Source organism: Calidris pugnax, unplaced genomic scaffold, assembly GCF_001431845.1.
Source record: "Calidris pugnax isolate Ruff unplaced genomic scaffold, ASM143184v1 scaffold20, whole genome shotgun sequence".
In the NCBI taxonomy this organism is placed as follows: Eukaryota; Metazoa; Chordata; class Aves; order Charadriiformes; family Scolopacidae; genus Calidris; species Calidris pugnax.
This window is the reverse complement of record NW_015094510.1, coordinates 29,717,222-29,736,851: the sequence shown is the minus strand read 5'-3', so window position 1 is coordinate 29,736,851 and position 19,630 is coordinate 29,717,222. Positions and strand designations below refer to the sequence as shown.

Sequence of the window (19,630 nt, the reverse complement as noted above, 5' to 3'; positions counted from 1 at the left end):
CTTATCTCTCCAGGTAGCATAAGCGAGTTCATTAGATCAAGGCTAGGAAAAACAGTAAAAACAACAAGATAATTCTAGGCTGTCAGAAGCACCTAAGTGTTCTGGGAAAGCCATCATTACCAATGGTGATATGTAAGAAGAAACAACCCAAACAATAAAGAAGTACTTAGTATTAGTACTTAGCATAAAAGGTATTTACTCATCAGAATGTACTTGTACTAACTTAGAAGAAAAATCGTGGAAGCATGGAAATCTCTTATCCACTATAAATAAAACAAAGGTCCTCAAATGTGGGAAGACTAATAGCACAATTGTCTCTTCATACATCTTGATCCCCAAAATGATAGTTTAGAGAATAACCCTTGACTGGGGAGTAGCTTCAGCAGGGCCTTGTGCACATTGTCAGCTACGGCTGTTCTGCCGATACGGTCACAGACTGCAGAAGGCAGAAGCAGAATTTTGTTTCTAGATCTTGTGAGTATTTTTTTTCTCTCTGATCAAGTTGTATGTAATCTCATGGTGTGATACCGTGTTCCATTTATCTGACAGTACTGCTAGTTTCAAATTCTGCTTTGTACCATCATTGGGAAGGAAGTAAAGAAACAAAAATCAACAGATTTTATCAAAAGTATTCAGCAACTCTTCTTATGGAAGTCCAAATTGTGAGTAAAAAATAACTAAAAATTTTTTTAAAGATAGTGTGTATGTAATTAGATAACAGTTTTTATTAACCCATGAGGAATCAGGAAAAACAGATAAGATTTTCATCACATATATCCTCTTAACGTTGACATTGTTTTCAAAAATTAGAAACTACGTTTTCTGGCTCTTTAGAAGATACTTAGATCTGAGAGTGGCCAAGGAAGCAATGTTGTATTTGTTATTTAATCAACATCGTGTGGTGAATGTCTGTTGATCTTACTGATGCCAAAAGGAATCCATGGCTTCATTCATTCTAAATGGTAAACAGCAAAGCAGGCAGAATTATTTAAGATTATATCCTAGTGCAATAGTATGAATCAAAGTAAGCAATAATTTAAGTTGCTAGTGAAGGGACTCTTGGTGGTGTGAAAACTGATAATGAGGGAAGAAACTAACCTCAGCCTCGCCTCTGTCAACTTCCAAAAGCCTTGACTGGACAGAGAGCATTGCACTTCAGTGGGCAAACTGTATTGTCTGGAAGACTAAGGTGGAAGACCATGAAGTTGGGAGACAGACTCAGCAATGAAAGAAAAATAGAGTTCCAGCGATGGATCAAGTGCCATCACTCCCCTCATGACAGGCTTTAATTCTAAAAATAAAACTACAAACTGGATTAAAAAAAAAATCTCCATTCAAGCTTGAATGACAACCACCTAAGGACCTACATCTTCATGCAGGACCCAGTTAGTCACATCTTTCATGATTTTCCGCCTTCCTTTCCTTTCTTTTCCCAGATGTTTCAGAGATCTGGGAAGACATTTCCCAGATCAGAGCGAGCAGTTAGATGACTAGACCCTTTTTAAAGTCACATGGAAGGTCCCCGATACTTTAAAAAATGCTTTACTCAAATTTACTCAAAAAGCTTCCTCAAATTACAGCCAAGTTCATGTTTTGTTTCAGTTCAGTTAAATTAGAACACAAGGTTTGACATAAAGAAGCACTTTATGGTTCAAACTGCGAGGTATAAATGTTGATAGTGCCTCCATCAAAACAATTTAGGTCAGGAGCCATACTGTATGACTCCACCTTTCATATCTCCTATGAAATTCAGTTAATTCCCATCAGTGACAGTTTTGCTGGCAGGAGTACTGCAAAATTTTAAAGTATTTCTCCAAAACGAAGAAAAAATTATTGTTGCTATTTTTTCCCAAAATCTACAAATAGTTCTTCCTTTGCATAAGAAAAATCTGTGATTACATAGCTATCTATAAAAAGCTATTTTTGTGCAATCAACTGCACATTTTATAAGATACCCTCCCATTTAAAATTGTACTGATTTTTTTTCAGTTCTTTTTCTTCTGGAAAGAAAGTGTCCATTTGAATGTGCCTATCTTCTCCTTTTTCAAGATAAAAAAGAAAGCTAATGTTGTAGAGAATTGGGCCATCAAAGGATTACTTCTTAAAACAAAATTCAGACTTCTCTTTGTTCTGTTTCATTAAAATGGGATGTGGGGACACGTTTTTATAAAATGTTACATTTTTTGGAGAAAAACAAGCTGCAAAGAAATTTGTTTTCTCTACAAAGGAATGTTTGGATGAAGTTCAAATTTGAACTGAAAGAAATAATATGTCTCATAACGAAATGAATCAATCCAAGAACAGCGAAAAAATGTTTAATCACAGAAGCAAAAAATGTTTAATCACACAGGCAATCTAGATAAGTTATAAAACATGATTTCTCTAGGTATTCATCTAATGAAAATGAGCTTTCCCTCAGCTAGCAAACTGAAGAGGTTAGGTGATTTTGCAAGATTTCTAAATGCCACATGAATGTCTGATTTGAAATGTTAACTTTAGTTAAGCAATTGGGAGTTTTACCATTGATTCCATTAAACAGTTTTTTACCATAATCCAGTCTTAATTTCCCTGCAATCTGTTATGTTGCTCTAAGCTTCTGTCCTGAAGGAGGGTAAAAAAAGAAAAAAAGGAAAAAAAAAAAGTAGACATTTTATCCTTGACAAAACCTGCCATCTTCATGGGAACTTTCTACCAAAACCTTCATGTTTAATGTTTTAAATTCTATGGTTTTGAAAAGCCTGGCAGTCTCATGTGGTGCTGATATTTTTATCTTTTTTAAAAAAAAAACATCCGAAAAGGAACTTCTGTATTGATGTAGATTCTCATTCATATGACTATGAAAGGTAAATGCTGCATGTGGATTCTCTACAGGAGAGCATTCAAAGAGAAAGTTTTTGGCAGAGTTAGGGAAATGCACATGTATGTGCATTGCCAGACGGCTATAAATACCAGATCCATGGAGTGCAAAAGGCTGGAGGACAAAAGTACAAAGACTGGAGAATTTATAGCAGAGAGAGCTGTAAAGTACTTTTAAAAATGATAAAAGATTTGTTAGCATTCAGCAAATGTGAAATTCATGAGGGGAGTTCTATCAAAGAGATTAACCAAGGCAAAACGGAAAGAGAAATTTTATAAATAAACACAGTGAAAAATGTTTTCTTGTAGTGTAAAAATGTTTCATTGGATTTAAATTATTTGGAATTATATATTAATGAAAGTAAAGTACTTTAGTGGTGCAGAAGTTTTCAGATGGAAAGTACTTAAAGATTAAAGCAGTTTTCCTCATAGAAATTTATGAAAGGACAAACTACTTTGTGTTCTCCATCAAGAAATGAGAGTTGTCAGCACTTTTCAGGACAATAGAGATGCATGTTCTGTATCTGAGAAATACCTGCAACCCCTGGCTGGGATCTGTGTCCGTTGTATGAGAAGGGCCTCAAAGAAGGACAGCTCCAAATTGCATTGAATCTAGGGTTGGACAGGGGAGAAAAACACAGAGATACGTTTCGTAAAGTAAGATTTTTTAAAACAATTTTTAAATGTAGCTATCTAAATATAGGTGCCAAGTCTTCCATAGTTGCATAGACTCCTTTTACAGCCAAAAGAGATAGGTACTTCTAGTGGATAAATCAATACACTTAATTTATCACCCATTTTAAGCTGGGATGATCTGTCTTCTGAATATGTCTGCTGAATATATCTTTTTTTAGTTTCAGAGACAGGCAAAAAGCAAAAAGAAATTTAAAAACCTAACTTTCAGGCGGTAAGAATTAAGTGAGACAGTCCCCCCTACTCTCCCTGCATGCACTTATTGCTCCTTTCAGAAATTCTTTTGGGATTGGCTTGGAGGAAACTTTAATGAGTGTATTACTTTGTGAAGACAAAAGCTTTCTCCTTATGAAGCAGGGAAAAGAGTTCAGCAGCTGGATCTACAATTCAACCTTGTCTGGTCTTCATGGTCCTCTCTTTTCTGTTGTTTTGAGTATCTCTCAGGGTAACCTTCTAAAGTTAATGTTCTGCAACATAGTGATCTAGTATAAGACATCATCCACAAAATACTATATTACAATACTCAAATTGATTTTAAAATAAGAAAATACTGTACATGTTAATTAAGCAAATTCAATTCCATTTTCCATTCAATTGGCAAGAAATGTGCTATCACTTTCTGCTATTGTTTCAGAAATTGACTTTGAACAGAAATAGTCTTTTAGAGACAATTCACAAAATTTTTTTCTGGAACCTTAATTATTAATTAAAAAATGCAACAAGTTTGTATCTTGTTTTGCAATATGTTCTCACATCTGCAGTTACACAAACAAAACTGCATTTCCCAAATTGCCATTTGATCTAGCACATTAAACCAAGGTTTTCATTGTTCCTAGGAAAGTATTTTTACATGAGCTGGCAAGTCACTTACAGAGTACTTGAGGTAACCCATTGATGTGGGCTAAATGTAAGAGACATGAATATTGTGTGCCTCAAGTTTGATGGATCATTCTGTCGATCTCCAGATAAATACTCCTGCGCACTCTTTAGTACATGTTTGATTTTATATGTATAACTAAAACACTGACCTTTAGGGCAGGCCCTTACATGTTTTTAGGGTTCCAGAATTTACTACAGAATTGCAAGATTCTTTAGTAATTGCACGTCCATTAGGTGTAATGTTTATTCACATTGGTGTAGCACTCAAAAGCCACAGCTGAGACAGTTGGACCACTGTGCTAATCTTTTTGCAGACATTTAATAGGTTACTGGCCTTCCTGTCAGGTGCTTAGAGTCTGAAATAGGCCAGACAGTTGAAACATTGAGAACTGAGACATGGGAATGTGAAATTATTTGCTCCAGAGTGTTAATTTAGTTAGTATAATGCTTTAGGCATGATGCTGCTCAAAGTGTGATGCCTCCTGAGCACAGGGGAGGATAATTCCTTTACTTGAAGAAGTTTGTAATCTAAAGGCAAAGGCAGATGATGATTTAGAGGTTGTGGGGTCTATAAATAGAAAATTATTAGGGTTGTGGTGGGTGCTTGTTTCATTAGGTACAAAAAATCTAACCATATAGTTTCTTACAAACTCCTTGTTTCCCTTTTCCTCTTTTTTTTGGATAGCAATATTTAGAAATATTCTCTTCTATTCAAGACAATTCTTAAGATAATAGTAAGCTGGTCCTAATACATCTATAATGCTTTTCATCTACCCAGTTTATGTAACACTGTTTTCTCTTTTATAATCCTATCTGTCATCTTATATCAGTGATTTAATTCATGAAGGTACCTCATTAAGTTGGTCTCAGTGCTGGGAACTTTTCTTAATGCAACAGCATAATTTAGTATAAAATCAGCAGTTTCAAACACAACCCAGAGGAAGAGCATATTTGTATCAAATTTGTACTAGATTTGGGTGCAAGATACTACATGGGGATGAATTTAGATCACTTGTCTACTAATTCTAGAGACCTGGCTGGCCTTGCATCCTCTTCCAGGAGGTGGAGGTCAATGGAGTGATTAGGAGGAGATGGATCAGGGAGCATAGAGGAGAAAAAGAGTGTTGGGATGTTCTGTGCAAATTGAACAGAAACGCGTTTTAACATTTTAACAGAAAACTCTGATCGCAAAGCTGTTTTAGAAATATTACTTAATCTCATCTCAAGTGTTGGAGCTTTCACACATATAAGTTGATAAATCATTTCACCTTGGTAGGAAGGTCCTTATTTAGATTAAATGATTCTCCCTTCTGTGCTTCATCTCACTTGTAGAGCTTGCATCTCCATATGGCTAGGCTGTTCCTCTTGGAAGGAATTCTTTAAGCTGAGAAAATTCGCCCCGTACTTTTCCAGCAGTGCTGGCAAATGCAGGTGCACAGCAGCTGAACAAAACAGGGAGTATATGACTGTGATCCGTGAGGACATGGATCACTGACAGCATTGTGGCCACATCTCAAATGAAAGCCTTCATACAATACTGCGGCGGCAAGGAAATGCAAGTCCTTGTATATATCTTTGAAATGTATTGCTGTCTGTAGTTTATCAGAAAGTATTGGCTTTCTGTGGACAGGTTTTGGTTGGGGGGCAGCTGTGGGGTGGCCTCTGTGAGAAGATGCCAGGGACCACCCCCATGTTGGACAGAGCCAGTTTTCAGCCAGCTCCAAAACACACCCACCACTGGCTAAAGCTGAGCCCATCAGTGAAGCTGTGGTGCCTCTGTGATAGCATATTGAAGAAAGGGTAAAAAACACTGCATAGGAGCAGTGAGAGAAGTGAGAAAATGTGTGAGAAAAAACCCTGCAGAAACCCTGCAGACACCACGGTTGGTGAGGATGGAGGTGGTGGTGCTGAAGGCACCAGAGTAGAGATTCCGCTGCAGCCTATGGAGGAGACCACGATGACATGTTATCCCCCTGCAGCCCATGGAGGACCTTAGTGGAGCACATATCCACTCTGCAGCCCATGGAGAACCCCAGGCAGATGAATACTGAAGGAAGCTGCACCCTATGGGGAGCCCACACTAGAGCAGGCTTCCCACAGGAGCGGCAGCCCGTGGAGAGGAGCCCACACAGGATTAGGTTTTCTGGCAGGAACCATGGCCTGTGGGGAACCCATGCTGGAACTTGCTTTTCCTGAAGGACTGTACTCCATTAAGAGTACCTATGGTGTAGCTGTTCTTGAAAAACTGCAGCCCATGAGAAGGATCCATGTTGGTGCAGTTTTTGAAGGACTGTATCCCATGGGGGAACACCACACTGGATTAGGGAAACAGCATTAAGGAGGTAGGAGCAGCAGAAACAAGTTGCTATGGACTGAGCAAAATCCCCACTCCCCATTTAGATCTCCAAAGCATAGGAGAAAATAAAAGGAGAGCAATGAAAGACTGTCCTGGTATCTGGAAAACTTCCAAAACAGAAACTGCTCTGAGTCTTTCACTTTTGGTGCTTCTACAGTTTGTACGTTTATGGCAGATCAGTGGCCCTGTCAGTATATCTGTAACAGCCAGCTGTGCCAGGGCTTCCTATGAGTCTAAGAGTCTAAAACCTAGGGAAAAACATTTTAAAAGGCTTGTTCCAGAGCTTGTGTCCTAGAAGACTCAGCAACTTTGAGTCATGAATCTGAAGCACAATCTGCCATGTTATTTCTGTGCTAGACTATGGGTCTTCCAAGTTCCTACCTATATGGGATAGGTATCATACAGGCTGCCAACCAAAACTAATGGTGTTGGTAGACCAGCTGTGCTCTGCTTATCAGACTTCATTTTGTAAATGTGTGGTTAGGGTAGTGGGTTTTTTGTCTCCTGAAGAAATTATAAATCTTGGGTGTGACCAGATAATAAAACAAGACCAATATTATGTAAATATGTGTGCAGGTATGTATATGTATGTGTATTTTTACATACAGATTTCTCACAAACTTTCACTTGACCTCTTTGTGTCATTTTTGTGGTTATGGTTACAGTTGTATTTAGACTCTGACTTCCCCTGTGCCTGTTTAGAGGATTTAAACTATATGGGTATAATTTCTGGATTTCAGAGAGTAAGAAGTTGAGACTTCTTTTCTGTGTGCTTTTCAAGAAAAGATTTGTGTTTAAAGTGTGGGACTTGTCTTTAGAACCATTACAGGCACTTGGAAAAGTCTTGCTCTCACAGAGAAAGAAGACTGCATGTGGCTTGGCTCTGTCTCAGTGAACCTGCAGTATATAATTTTTGCCATTTTGGCATCATGATTACCAATGTATCACCTATTCTTTTAAAGTGGTAGTACTGTCACATAGTTCAATCTGCTAGAATATAACATATCTAATTCATATTACAGCTACTGCAATAACATTATCTTGGCTATTTAAGGTGCATTGCAATGTCTTCTCTGGAGTCTGACCTCCACATTCATCTTATCTTTGATGAGACCAATGTAATTGCAAAATTTGCAGGAGAAAATCATATGGGTAATACTGGAATTAAGTTGTCAGCTATGAAGAGATGTCTTAAAGACAAATTATTATTCAATATATTTCAAAGTATGCTCATGAAAGTGTATTTGTCACTGCTTTATATTTATGGGGGAAAAAATCTTGAACAAAATTTTCTTAGAATGTTAATATGAGACTGTGTTTTACCAAGCATAATTTACTCCATTTCTAATAACTAAAATGCCTTTAGAAGGGTAAGAGAAATAGATAAAGAATTGGGAAATCCAGGTAGTCATGTTTGCCTGGAGGCATTTTCTGAGAACAGTAGTGAGTCAGAATGCAAATCCTCCTGGCTTTGCTGATTTTTGTGGCCGCTGCTGATTACTGTAAAATTGATTCAGTAGCATTGAGCATCCCTGCATATGTTTAAGCCTAATCTCCATAGTGTCACAGGCATTTTTCCTCTCTGTGGGAATTGTACTGAATAAGAAGAAATTCTCATAACCTTCATTTTAGCATTTTTTTCTTGTCAAAGAGCAAAGAAGGGCACTATTCAGTAACTTCCCAGTCTTGATCTAGAGTATAGTAGCACAAGTTTTCTTGGATTGGTTATTTCAGGACTTTAATGATAGTCAGATAATGTTATATTGTATTTGGATCTAGGCTGTAGCAGGGATAGTTTGCTTTGAACATTTGAAGAATTATTATTCTGTTATTTTTAGTTAAAAATATTTTAGGCTCATATCATGTTATTTAATAAAATTTCAAGTTTGACTTTTTTTTCTCTCTTTTTTGCTTTCATCCTGAGAATAAATTTGAGCTTTAACTCCACTCAGTATACAATTTCACAGCTTGACATTGATTTTTTGAATTTTTCCTCATGTAGAATCCTACTGTATGGACTGTGTGTTATGAAAAGTACCCTTTGCCCCTGTAAAACTGCAAAGAAGTAAGGCAATGCAGGGCCTTAACAAGGGTTTTCTCAAAACAGAAAACACATTAAGTAACTACCACTTACATTCAGAAGGTTTACATTCAACAATTTCAGTTGGCAAAGTTAACTGGGCTGTGTTTGAAAATAGAGGAGGCCTGCCATTTCCCCACAGAAACACTTGTAAAACACTGAGAAATCCCTTTACAGTGGAAAGTAACGTGCAGGATGTGACTCCAGATCTGAATGAATGATTATACAAGAAAGATATAAGAAACAAGTGTTTAAAAAAGGTTATTAGTAACAAAGATTATGTTGAAGAATTCAGGAGGTATAGAGGACTTTTGTTTAAGAAATGAGAGCCTAAGTTCAGGCTGCCAGTGACTAAAACAACAGTAGAAGGTCATTTACATCTTTAAATACAAAGACAGGAAATAGTAAAATAATTGAAGCTGTTATATATTCATGATATATATTCAGGACAGAAAACCAGGAAAATCTGGTTGGATATGTAAAACAAATAGATACTTTACATTGATTTTCACTCAGGAAGGGCGTTGATCTTAAAAGAGGCATGATGGCTTATAGGAATAAGGTAATCACCTCTTTTTCCCATGGTTCTTAAAGAATTGGTTTACTGAAGGACAGATGCAATAACAAGCGCTTTTTTAACAGAACTGTTAAATGAGTTGTGATACATATGAGCAGTGAATAGGAAATCATAGAATCACAGAATCTTCATGGTTGGAAGGAACCTTTGAGATCATCAAGTCTGACCACAAAAAAAACCACACACACACCAGCCCCCCCACCCCCAAACAGAAACCAACAATCTTGGGCACTAGAGCATGCTCTGAAGAGCCATGTCTACACGTTTCTTAAATACCTCCAGGGATGGCGACTCCACCACCTCCCTGGGCAGGCTCTTCCAGTGCCTGACCACCCTCTCAGCAAAGTAATTCTTCCTATTATCCGATCTAAACCTCCCCTGCCGCAACTTCAGACCATTTCCTCTGGTCCTGTCATTATTCACTTGGGAGAAGAGGCCAACCCCCACCTCTCTAATACCTATTTTTAAAGAGGGACATAGAATCTGGCAGCCATGGATCTAGCAGCTTAACATCAATAGACTGTGAAGTTACAGAACAGATTTTGATGGAAAGAAAACTTTAAAATATGGCTACAGACAGAAAATTGCATAAAATGCAACCAGAATTTATTAAGGTAGGAAGTATGGGATTTACCATATCTTCCAATTGCCAAAAGTAAAGTAGACATCTTCCTTTGAGAAGTGATTTATGAAAACAAACAGGAGAATTAAAAGGTAGGCATGAAACTAAGGGGAAGATGGCAACAAATGCTGGTAGAAGAAGAGGTACTGGGCTAGAGAAGCATAGCAGCAGGAGGAAGATACTAAGAATCTGATTTTACAGTAGACACAGAGACGAAAAGTACCCTGATGGAATTTGCTGGTGAGGCAGATACAGACATCGCTAGAAGTTCAGAGCAGACTAAGAATGTAACTGGAAGTAGATAATTTTGAGGAGTGCAATAATAGATGTGACATAATGGAAAATGAATAATAGTGACTAATGAAAATATTATGCTATAAGCAGAAACTCATCATTTGGAAATGGCTCAGAAGGAAAAAGGAGCAGAATTTTGATACCGAGATGATTGTCAGCCATCACTGAGGTGCAGATTCAGGAAAACGCAATGTGATCTTAAGATGTGTCAGCAGAAGTATTTTACAGTAGAGATGGGGAAGGAATGTAAAAAGAAGCAGAAAGGCTTCAACTGAAATTCTAAACATGTTGGTCATCTGTGTTCAAGAAAGATGAGACAAAACTGGGAAAGCACAGAACAACACTTTTTTGGATGATTAGTGGAATGGCAAGCCAGTCATTTGGTGGGTCTAGGAGAATGTATGTTGTGTGCTCCTGCAAAGACGACACCGCCAGGGTTTGTAAGAGCTGTGTATCAACATACTGAAGGGGAATTTAGGGGAAGGAAGAAAGCTTTTAAAAAATCTTTATTTATGTATAATCTAGCTATGAAAATCCTGAGATTGGGGGCTGTAACAGTGGGGCAGCATATAAAATCACAGAACTGCCTTCAGGCCACTTTTCCAGTTCTGGCCTCAGATCTCAATAAATCACCCAGTTTTAAGGAGAAAAATGCACAACTTGTATTTTTTGCTTTTTATGCAGTAAATATAATATGAAGGAATTAAATTTGAACTGCTTTGAATCAGCCGATTTACTGTGTATGCAGAACCCTGACTGCTGCTCTCACAGGGTGATTGTGACCTCCGAGTGAGAGGAGAGGAGAACATCATCTGGTTAAAAGAGTGTAACTTAGGTTTTCCCATGTTTAGGCTACATGTAAGAATGGGATGTGAGGAGGGAGAGTCTGGAACAGGAAAGCACAGGAAATAGATACTCAGGAGAAAATGAGTGTGATGATCCCCTAACTGACTATTCCTTTTCCATTTTCTGTGATTCTGGGGTAGGTAACACTATTAATGCTTACACAGTTTCCAATAAGTTGTTTTGGACTTCAAAAAAAGTGGGATGTTTTTCATTGGACCCTTTGAGTTGCTTGAAAGGCAGTATTTTCCCAAGAATAATACCCTTATGCTTGCTTTTATGTGCATAGATCAGTAAAGCCCTTATCCAGTCTGCTGAAATCAATCAAAACTCAGAATATATATTCAGGTCATTTGTTTTCCGGTTTTGAGGTTGACACAGAGTAGAAATTAAAGGTTTGGGGCAAAAGTCTGGTCGCATTGACTTACTATGTTTTCCTTCAACTACTCTCTTAAAAGTCAAGGAGATTATTCATAAAGCAGGTTTTACTCTGTGGTAGAGTTATAATATAGCACAAGGACCCCTTCTTAAAAGGGATTGAAGGTTCCACATTGCTACAATGCAAAATGTCCAGATTTCACTTATGAAGTCAGTAACATTTTTTGATAGTCCTCGCATTCTAAAATGTGAACACTTTATGTTTAAGGTAATGGAAATGATCAGTGCTTGATAATATGCAGAGCTGTGGTAAAAAACAGCATATGTTGACTTTTTACTGGTATGCAAAAATACATGTTACTTATTTTATGTTTTATTTTAGAATAAAAACACTACAGATAATGTAAAGTTCTATGAATAGGATCCAAAAGTGACAAAATGTTATTCAGCTATTTATTCATTGGTTTCCAGAATGAAACATACGTGAAAATTGTGTACAGTTAAATACAGGCAGAAACCGAAATCTTCAAATTAAAAATTTGAGAATGTTGGAATGTATATGTGGTTACAGTCTTTTGTCACTAGCTGAACTCTTGGTTGTGTTTTTTTTTTTTTTCTTCCAGTTTGCTCCCAGTATTCTAGAGGAGTTTTTGCCATTTTTGGACTTTACGATAAGAGATCAGTACATACCTTGACCTCATTCTGCAGCGCCTTGCACATCTCCCTCATCACCCCGAGTTTCCCCACGGAGGGTGAGAGTCAGTTTGTGCTACAGCTGCGGCCGTCTCTGCGGGGAGCCCTCCTGAGCTTGCTGGATCATTATGAGTGGAACCGCTTTGTCTTCCTGTATGACACGGACCGAGGTGAGTTGCGACCCAGCTTTGTTTGTAGTTCAAATGACTTTTGCAAAAACTGTGCATTTTTGTATGGTATTGAGAACTTGGGGAGTCAAATTCTAAGGGCCTTTGAGGTGAAATACTTCTGATTGAATAGCTGTGTGGCTGAAGGAAGAATTCCTTTGTCTGCAAATATTGGATATTGGATACGTAGTTTTGGCCAGCCAAAGCCTGTGCTTTAAGTCTAGAATACTAAAACATTTTAACTGTTAGTGAAACAAAGACACGGTTCAATAAGAAAAAATTTACAGCTCTGGTCGCTCTTCAACTCACTTCATAAGTGACAGCACTACAAAAATGTGGAGAGGACCAGCCATTTCTCTGCACCTGCTCTGGCGTAAGCTGAGATGCGAGCCTTGGACCTTCCATGCTTTGGAAGGTCAAGGCAGAGGGAGGGTCACTCAGTGTGAGGCCCTCAGGCTGCGGCAGAGAAGTGGAGGTCAGAGGCAATACCTGCCAGGTGAGAGGCATCCATGGGGCAGCAGAGGGAGGGAGAGCTGTGGTAGCCTGTCTTCTTTCATCTGGGGTTATCTGTGTGATTGACTACACTTTTATAAAATACATAGTGCATTACACAAGAGGCTACACTTTCTATCCGCATTCTCCATTCCACATCCTGGAACATCTCAGAACCTTTTATGTGGTAAAAAAATGCAAGTGCATCACTGCACCTCACCACTCAGCACTGAACTGAGAAGTAAAATCTCCACATCATGTGTTCGTTTTGCTGGCAAAGCCCTTCGCCTTTGTTTATGGAATAGGATTGAGCCAACATGGCTGAGCTTCTGTGAAAGAGGCAAGATTTTTATGTTGATGGCTTGCTTTCAGGGGGGAAGCGAGCGGCATAGCTGTAGTCAAATAATTATTTTACTACAGCTGTTTCAATATAGCTCCCCATGTGGACAGTCTATTCTGGAATTAAAGTGGCTTTATTCCAGTATAATTACTCTGCAGTAGAAATAGGGAATTATACTGACCTAACTAAATCTGTTTAATTATTTGATTATGGCTATAGAAGTCAATTTTCTCTATATACAAGCACTAAATTTTAGTGAGTTTTTAGCTTGATATATTGCCTAAATACCTGAATTTAAATCAAAATGAGCAATGGAACAAAATGAAAGGGTTTGTATTGTTCCGTAATTTGGTTTTTTGTTGGGGTTTTTTTTATTATTATTAAACAAAAAAATTGTTTAATGTTTGCAGAACCTACAAAGGATGCCCTGAGAAGCATTATGGAGTGTATTAAGATAACTGGAAAGAGAAAAAATAAGTGTATTTAAAAAGTTTTCCTATTTGACATAATTATGGGTAACAAGAAAAAGAGCATACATGTAGGATGTGATCCTACAAGTTCAACAAATTGTTAAGAGAAGAAGTGCACAACCTGCAGTCACCTTTCTCATCTAAATTCACAGGCTTAATTAGATTGAGACATCATTTTTAAGCATGCAATATCACACCAAGGGCAGTTTCACAGCGTCATCCGTAACAGTGTGTTTAATAACTGATTCTTATGGCACTGAACTCAGCAACTCTGAACTCATCAGTGTGTCTTTGGTAAAGAGATGACATTTTCTGGCTTGGATATAGGGTATGCTGCGTTGGATAGTTGCTCAAATTCTGAGAAGGTCTTGTGATTCAGTTTAATGCAGGAGAAAATAAGATTTAATGTATTTAGGTAATAAGATGACTGTAGAGATACATCAGTGCTGAATAATTTTCACTACCATTTCAGAATAGAAATTTTTAATGTGGATATGAGACATGGTAAGAAAAGTATAATCTCTTACTATCAGTGTAACCAGAAAAAGAAAAAAAATCACTGATGTTGAGTATTATGGTCTCTGTCACTGAGGCCAGAACTTAACCTTGTCCAGATTTTTGCCAGAGAACCTTCCTTTACACGCCAGATGTTTCCCTGTCTCTCTGAGCAGCCCTGTCCAACCCAACTGAAGGAAGGGGAACCCCTTTAGCATTTTGCTTTTGATACTGAGACTGAGAGTTGATCTTTGCAGCTTAATCAGGAAGCTATAAATAAACTCTTATGGGGGAAGGTAAGCAATAAGTATAGAATCCAGCCAGACACAGTAGTTATTTATGAAGAAGGCAGCATTTAGCAGCAATCAGCATTGTAACAGGCAGAAGTCATTGGCAGAAGGCGATATGACAGTGTAAACTTAGGCAAGCCTTCAGCAGCAGTAGTGACGTGCTGTGGTGGGCAAATGCATGTTGTTTTCAGACCTGTTTTCCCGGGTTTTCCGTCCTGCCTGCTTCTTGGCTCTGTTGCATGTGGCTCAGTTGCTGCTCGCTCTTAGGGGGTGAACAATTAAATCCAATTATGAAGGTAGGTTTCTCTGCTGCATCACTCCATTCACCTCTGACAGCCTCTGAGCTCCCTGCAGAACCCCAGTCTCTTTGCTACTGGGGGTGTCTATGTTAGCATTTCAGTTCAGGTCAGGAATACACTCTTGTTGCGTCTCTTTAAGTCATTCCCATGTACTGCACAAACACTGCACTACATGGAGTAGTCTTGGAGCTCACAAATTCTGATGAGGTGCTGGCTTCAGCTATTGTGTTAAATCTCCCTTTCTGATGTTCTGCCAAACTGGCAGTCTGGAAAATCACTGTCCTGTGACAGGATGAAGATACTAGGAAGAGTGGCAAAGATCTAAAATGAATTGGATGTAGCAAGGGACATTACAGGAAGGGAGAACAGGTTTTGCAAAAGACATTAGACTTAAAAGAAAGATGAAGGAAAATTCAGCTCGTTATTTAGCTGGAAAAGTGATCAAGTAAAGAGTGACAAAGAAGGCTAAAGCCTCAAGGGTCTGTTTGTTCAATACATCACAGAATCACAGAATGATGTGGGGTTGGAAGGGACCTTTGGAGATCATCTAGTCCAACCCCCCTGCCAAAGCAGGTCCACCTAGAGCAGGTTGCACAGGAACATCTCCAGGCGGGTTTTAAATGTCTCCAGGGTCGGAGACTCCACCACATCTCTGGGCAGCCTTCTTTCTCCTACCCTCCTTCCATAAAAAGGTTTAATTATGATCTAGTGCTTAATACAAATAATAGTAACAAAATGCCAGGAACACAGACATGACAGGGAAAAAGCAGAACACTTACCTGAGGTACACAAAGCATAGTGGGAAAGGGCTGAAATGTAAACTGTGCCTCCTTGAGATATCTATAGGAAAGGAAAGTCCAGCAGAGGTGAAGTACTCAGTTAATATTTGTTGTCACCTCTAAAGGGACTTCAGTGAAAGAATCAAATGAGTGGATCAGAAGAACATTTGGTTTATATATTTTGGTTTTTTTGTGTTTGAGAGGTATTTCTTTTTAAAAGAGGCATAAAATCAAGTGGAGCTGTCCATCTGCAAATCCATGGGATTTTTGACCTAGCGGAGGTATGTCTTCAGTATTATGATTTTGCTAGTTGATGACAATATTTTCTAACACCAGAAAGCAAAAGTTGCACCCTGAAATCACAGAAGAAGGCTGGAGAAATTTGTGTGAGGTGTGAGAAGCTGTTTAAGAATAGAATCATAGGATCATTTAGGTTGGAGAAGACCCCTAAGATCATCTAGACCATTAACCTAACACTGTCAACTCCACCAGTAAACCATGTTCCTAAGCTACATGTCTACATGTCTTTTAAATACCTCCAGGGATAGTGACTCAGCCACTTCCTTGGGCAGCTGCTTCCCATGCTTGAAAACCCTTTTGGTGAAGAAGTTCTTCCTAATATCCAATACAGAATTACGAGGTGCAAGAATCGAGCATACAAGAGGTTGATGTTAGTTTTCCACGTTGTGTGCAGTGTTACTGAGAGGTGTAATGTTTGAAGCTTCTAGTAAAACTGCAGTGATTACCCAGAACTAAGGGGTTCCGAAGGTGCAGAGCACTAGAAGGGTTGCAGAGCAGCATGGGAGGATGGCAGCCAGCAAGCTGGAAACTGCCTTCCCAGAAGTTCAGCAGCCATTTTTCTCAGAAAGAGTTTTCAGTCCCTGACTGTGACTAAAGAGCAGTAGCAGGAGGGGTAGATCTACCAGCTGGTGTAGCAGTTGGCTCACCAGAGGCGAGGACTGTAAAATAGTTATAGTTGTCTAGAAATTAGGCATTGTGTGTGAGCCTGTTTATGTACCTTGTTGATGCTTTTTTTTTCCTCCTTTGTTTCTTGTAATTACATATTGTTCATTAAAGCAACTCAGTCATGGTTGCAGGTGAGGAAAATCAGCTTGCTGTGCACGAGGTAAATTTCATTTTCCCACATTTCTGGATAGCGTTTTTATAGCAACCCCTTTAAAGCTGAAATTGTTCTGTTTTATGACAATTTAGACCTGGCAGAAGGGTTACACAAGTCCTGATGGCCTGTTCAAATTAATCCTACAGTAAATAGAGTAGCAATCTCCAAGCTTTTGTCTTTGGGGATTTGTGGAGGATAGGTGAGTTCCAGATGTCTGGAGAAAGCAAAGAAAGCTACGGGAAATTTATAGCTCTCCCTATTATTTTGAGGGAGATTATTTACAATCAGTTTATCAGGGTAATCTAATTTTCTCCTTTGGTAGAGTAGCTGGCCCAGAAGTAAGCAGTAGGTTTGGTGTGTCTGGTGATATTGCTTCATGCCTGATATTCTCCCAGAAAAAAAATAGAAAATACATATTCAACTATAGCATGGTGTCTTGAAAATTGGAAACCATAGCCCTAAGATTGTTATTAACGACACATTTTAAAAGTAAGAGAATGTTGCACGTAAGGTGCGAGGAATTTGTCTTTGCTCTGGTCTAGTCAACATCCAGTATGAATTTGTGTGGTAGCACAGAGAACAGCTTTTGTGTATAGCCAGCCTGGCCAAGGTAAGAGTGACTCAAGAGACATTCAGAGTTCAGAGTGATCTTGCTAAATAGATGAATCAAGAAGGTGAAAAGTTATAAAGGTGGTACAAAGGGTAAACTTAGTAGGGAACTATCAAAGGTACAAACACAAAGTGCAGAGTAACTGTCTCAACGCTAGTGTTGTGGGAAGTGATTGTTGTGGTGAGCCATAAGAATAACATAAGCTGGAGAAGCCATACTGTTTCCAATAAAGTAAATGTTATTTTGAAATTTAGGAAAAAGAATGTTGCGTGTGAGAAATGAAAGCTGCATATTGCTCTCTCTCCCAGCTGACTACGCTGCTGTGTCACATGTTCGGATTTCCACTGCAACAGAAAAGCTCAAACATTTCCAGTAAGCTGAGGAAGTGGAATGGGACCGAGTAAATCAAACACACAGAGGACATGATGGTAGCAGCAGTGTCCCACCACTTTTTCCTTGCCCTCTGAAAGCACTGTGTACTGTTCACAGCCTTTAGTATGGGCATGGCACAAGGATCTGGCATCTGTTGCTGGAATGGCACTCTGATCACTGACCACCACATGCAGATACCACATACATAAGTTTCAAGGGTCCAGAGGAAAGGAAGACTATTAAAAAAAATAAATCATGACCTGTGAGAAAAAGCTTTAGGAATTGAGATGGTTTTATTCTAGGTCTATTAAGGAGCAAAGACTAAATCTTCTTTGTACCCACTGAGATCAAGGCAAGAATTAAAATTATTTTTCAGGAAGGCAGATTTACGGTGTTACAAGGAAAAATGTTTCAATAAGGTTAGAATAAGCTGAGGAGATTGTGGGGATTCTTACCACTAGAGGTTTTAAAGAAGAGGTTAGAAAATATCTGCAGTGGTGATCTGCTTTGCTATGTCCCACCTCAGATGATCTGTTATGTCCCCCCAGGATTTATATTAATGCAATTTTCATGATTTCTGTAGGAAACTGGGAATGGCTTCTTCACAGTACTTGGGACACTGAAAAGATAATTTTCTGCTATGGAGCAACTTTCAATAATATATTATTGCTATTCAATTATATATATAGCCTTTGTAAAACATTTAGTATGTTCTATTATTCAAAAATCAGATCAAAACCATTCTAAAGTGACTTAGACAAAAACACTGTAAAATCAGGTTGAAGGACTATAATTATAATATGTTACTCGGTAAGTTAAGTTGTCATTAGCTGGGCATTTAGGAACTGCAAGAATGGGCCCTACATCAAGCTTTAGGTGATATTTTTACTGCTCTTCTGAACAAATTTGTGAATGTCTTAATAATGAAAAGAGTAATAATATAATAGCAAGTTGGAAAGTTATTTCAATAGCTCAATTGAAAGAGGTAGACATTCTAACTGCAGTAGTAATATGGAAATATAGCCTACATGTTTATCTGCATTAAAATACTGAGTCAAGGCTCTTATTTGTGAAGTTAAAAAGATCAAGTATTGCAAATAAGCAGCAAATTGAAGATGGATTTACAACACAATACTGCCAAAAAAAGAGGTTTTGCCACTAAGTGCTGTTTATTTATTAATTATTTTCTGCATAGCACTGTTAAGCCCAGACCTACATCGTTTTTACTTTAAGCTGCTAGAATGTCACAGGGGGTTTCAGGTAAGCCTGAGAAGTAACAGTTATGTGCTGGATAGTAGAGAAGATCATCTTGGGAATCTGACTTTGTTCAATTGCAGTGATCTGCTTGGTCTTGGACCCTTTTTTTCGCTATGGTCACAAGGAAGAATTTGGAAGGATTCCCACCATAAGCATTTTTCATGCTACTGACCTTTGGAAAAATGTCCAAGGATAAAAGAGAAACAGAAGTTCATGACTGTGTATACAAAAAATGAAAGGTTCTTACCTGCATCATGCAGTTATGTACCAAACTTTTGTGAAACGGAGATCAGTGCTGTCATGACATCACAGAAATAATGATACGATGTATTCCAGAAAACAAGCAGCATCCAATGCCTGTTATCTATTTCAGAGAAGTTCCATCAAATCAAACTGAGGTGGAGTTTCACTAGCCCAAATACATCCCAGGAATAGGATGGCACTTATTCTGTAGGTGAACAGTAAAGAATCCTCACTGGATTTGATAAAAAAAAGCTGTCTGTCTTCAGCAAACACTCTACACGGGCAGTGGATCATGTCATACATGTTGGGATCCAAGTGGCACTGTGTTTGTTGTTTACCAAGGTCATGTTGTAATTTCGTGCAGGCCAATGTGAACTGATACAGAAAAAATAGAAAAGTTGTCTTATCAAGTGTCAGTGAGTGTG

The 19,630-nt window shown here is 38.4% G+C and overlaps 1 protein-coding gene across 8 annotated transcripts in view; it reads left to right on the top strand.

Annotated features, from left to right (window-relative positions):
- Window positions 1-19,630, top strand: part of GRIA4 (glutamate receptor, ionotropic, AMPA 4) — a 223,209-nt gene that overhangs the window by 58,464 nt on the left and 145,115 nt on the right. For all 8 annotated transcript variants that reach the window (XR_001414519.1, XM_014965881.1, XM_014965882.1 and 5 more), the window contains exon 3: window positions 12,202-12,441. Coding sequence is in view for 7 of the 8 variants with exons in the window: in XM_014965881.1 (XP_014821367.1) it covers window positions 12,202-12,441 (240 nt within the window). In the remaining variant the exon portion in view is untranslated. The remainder of the gene's footprint in view (window positions 1-12,201; window positions 12,442-19,630) is intronic.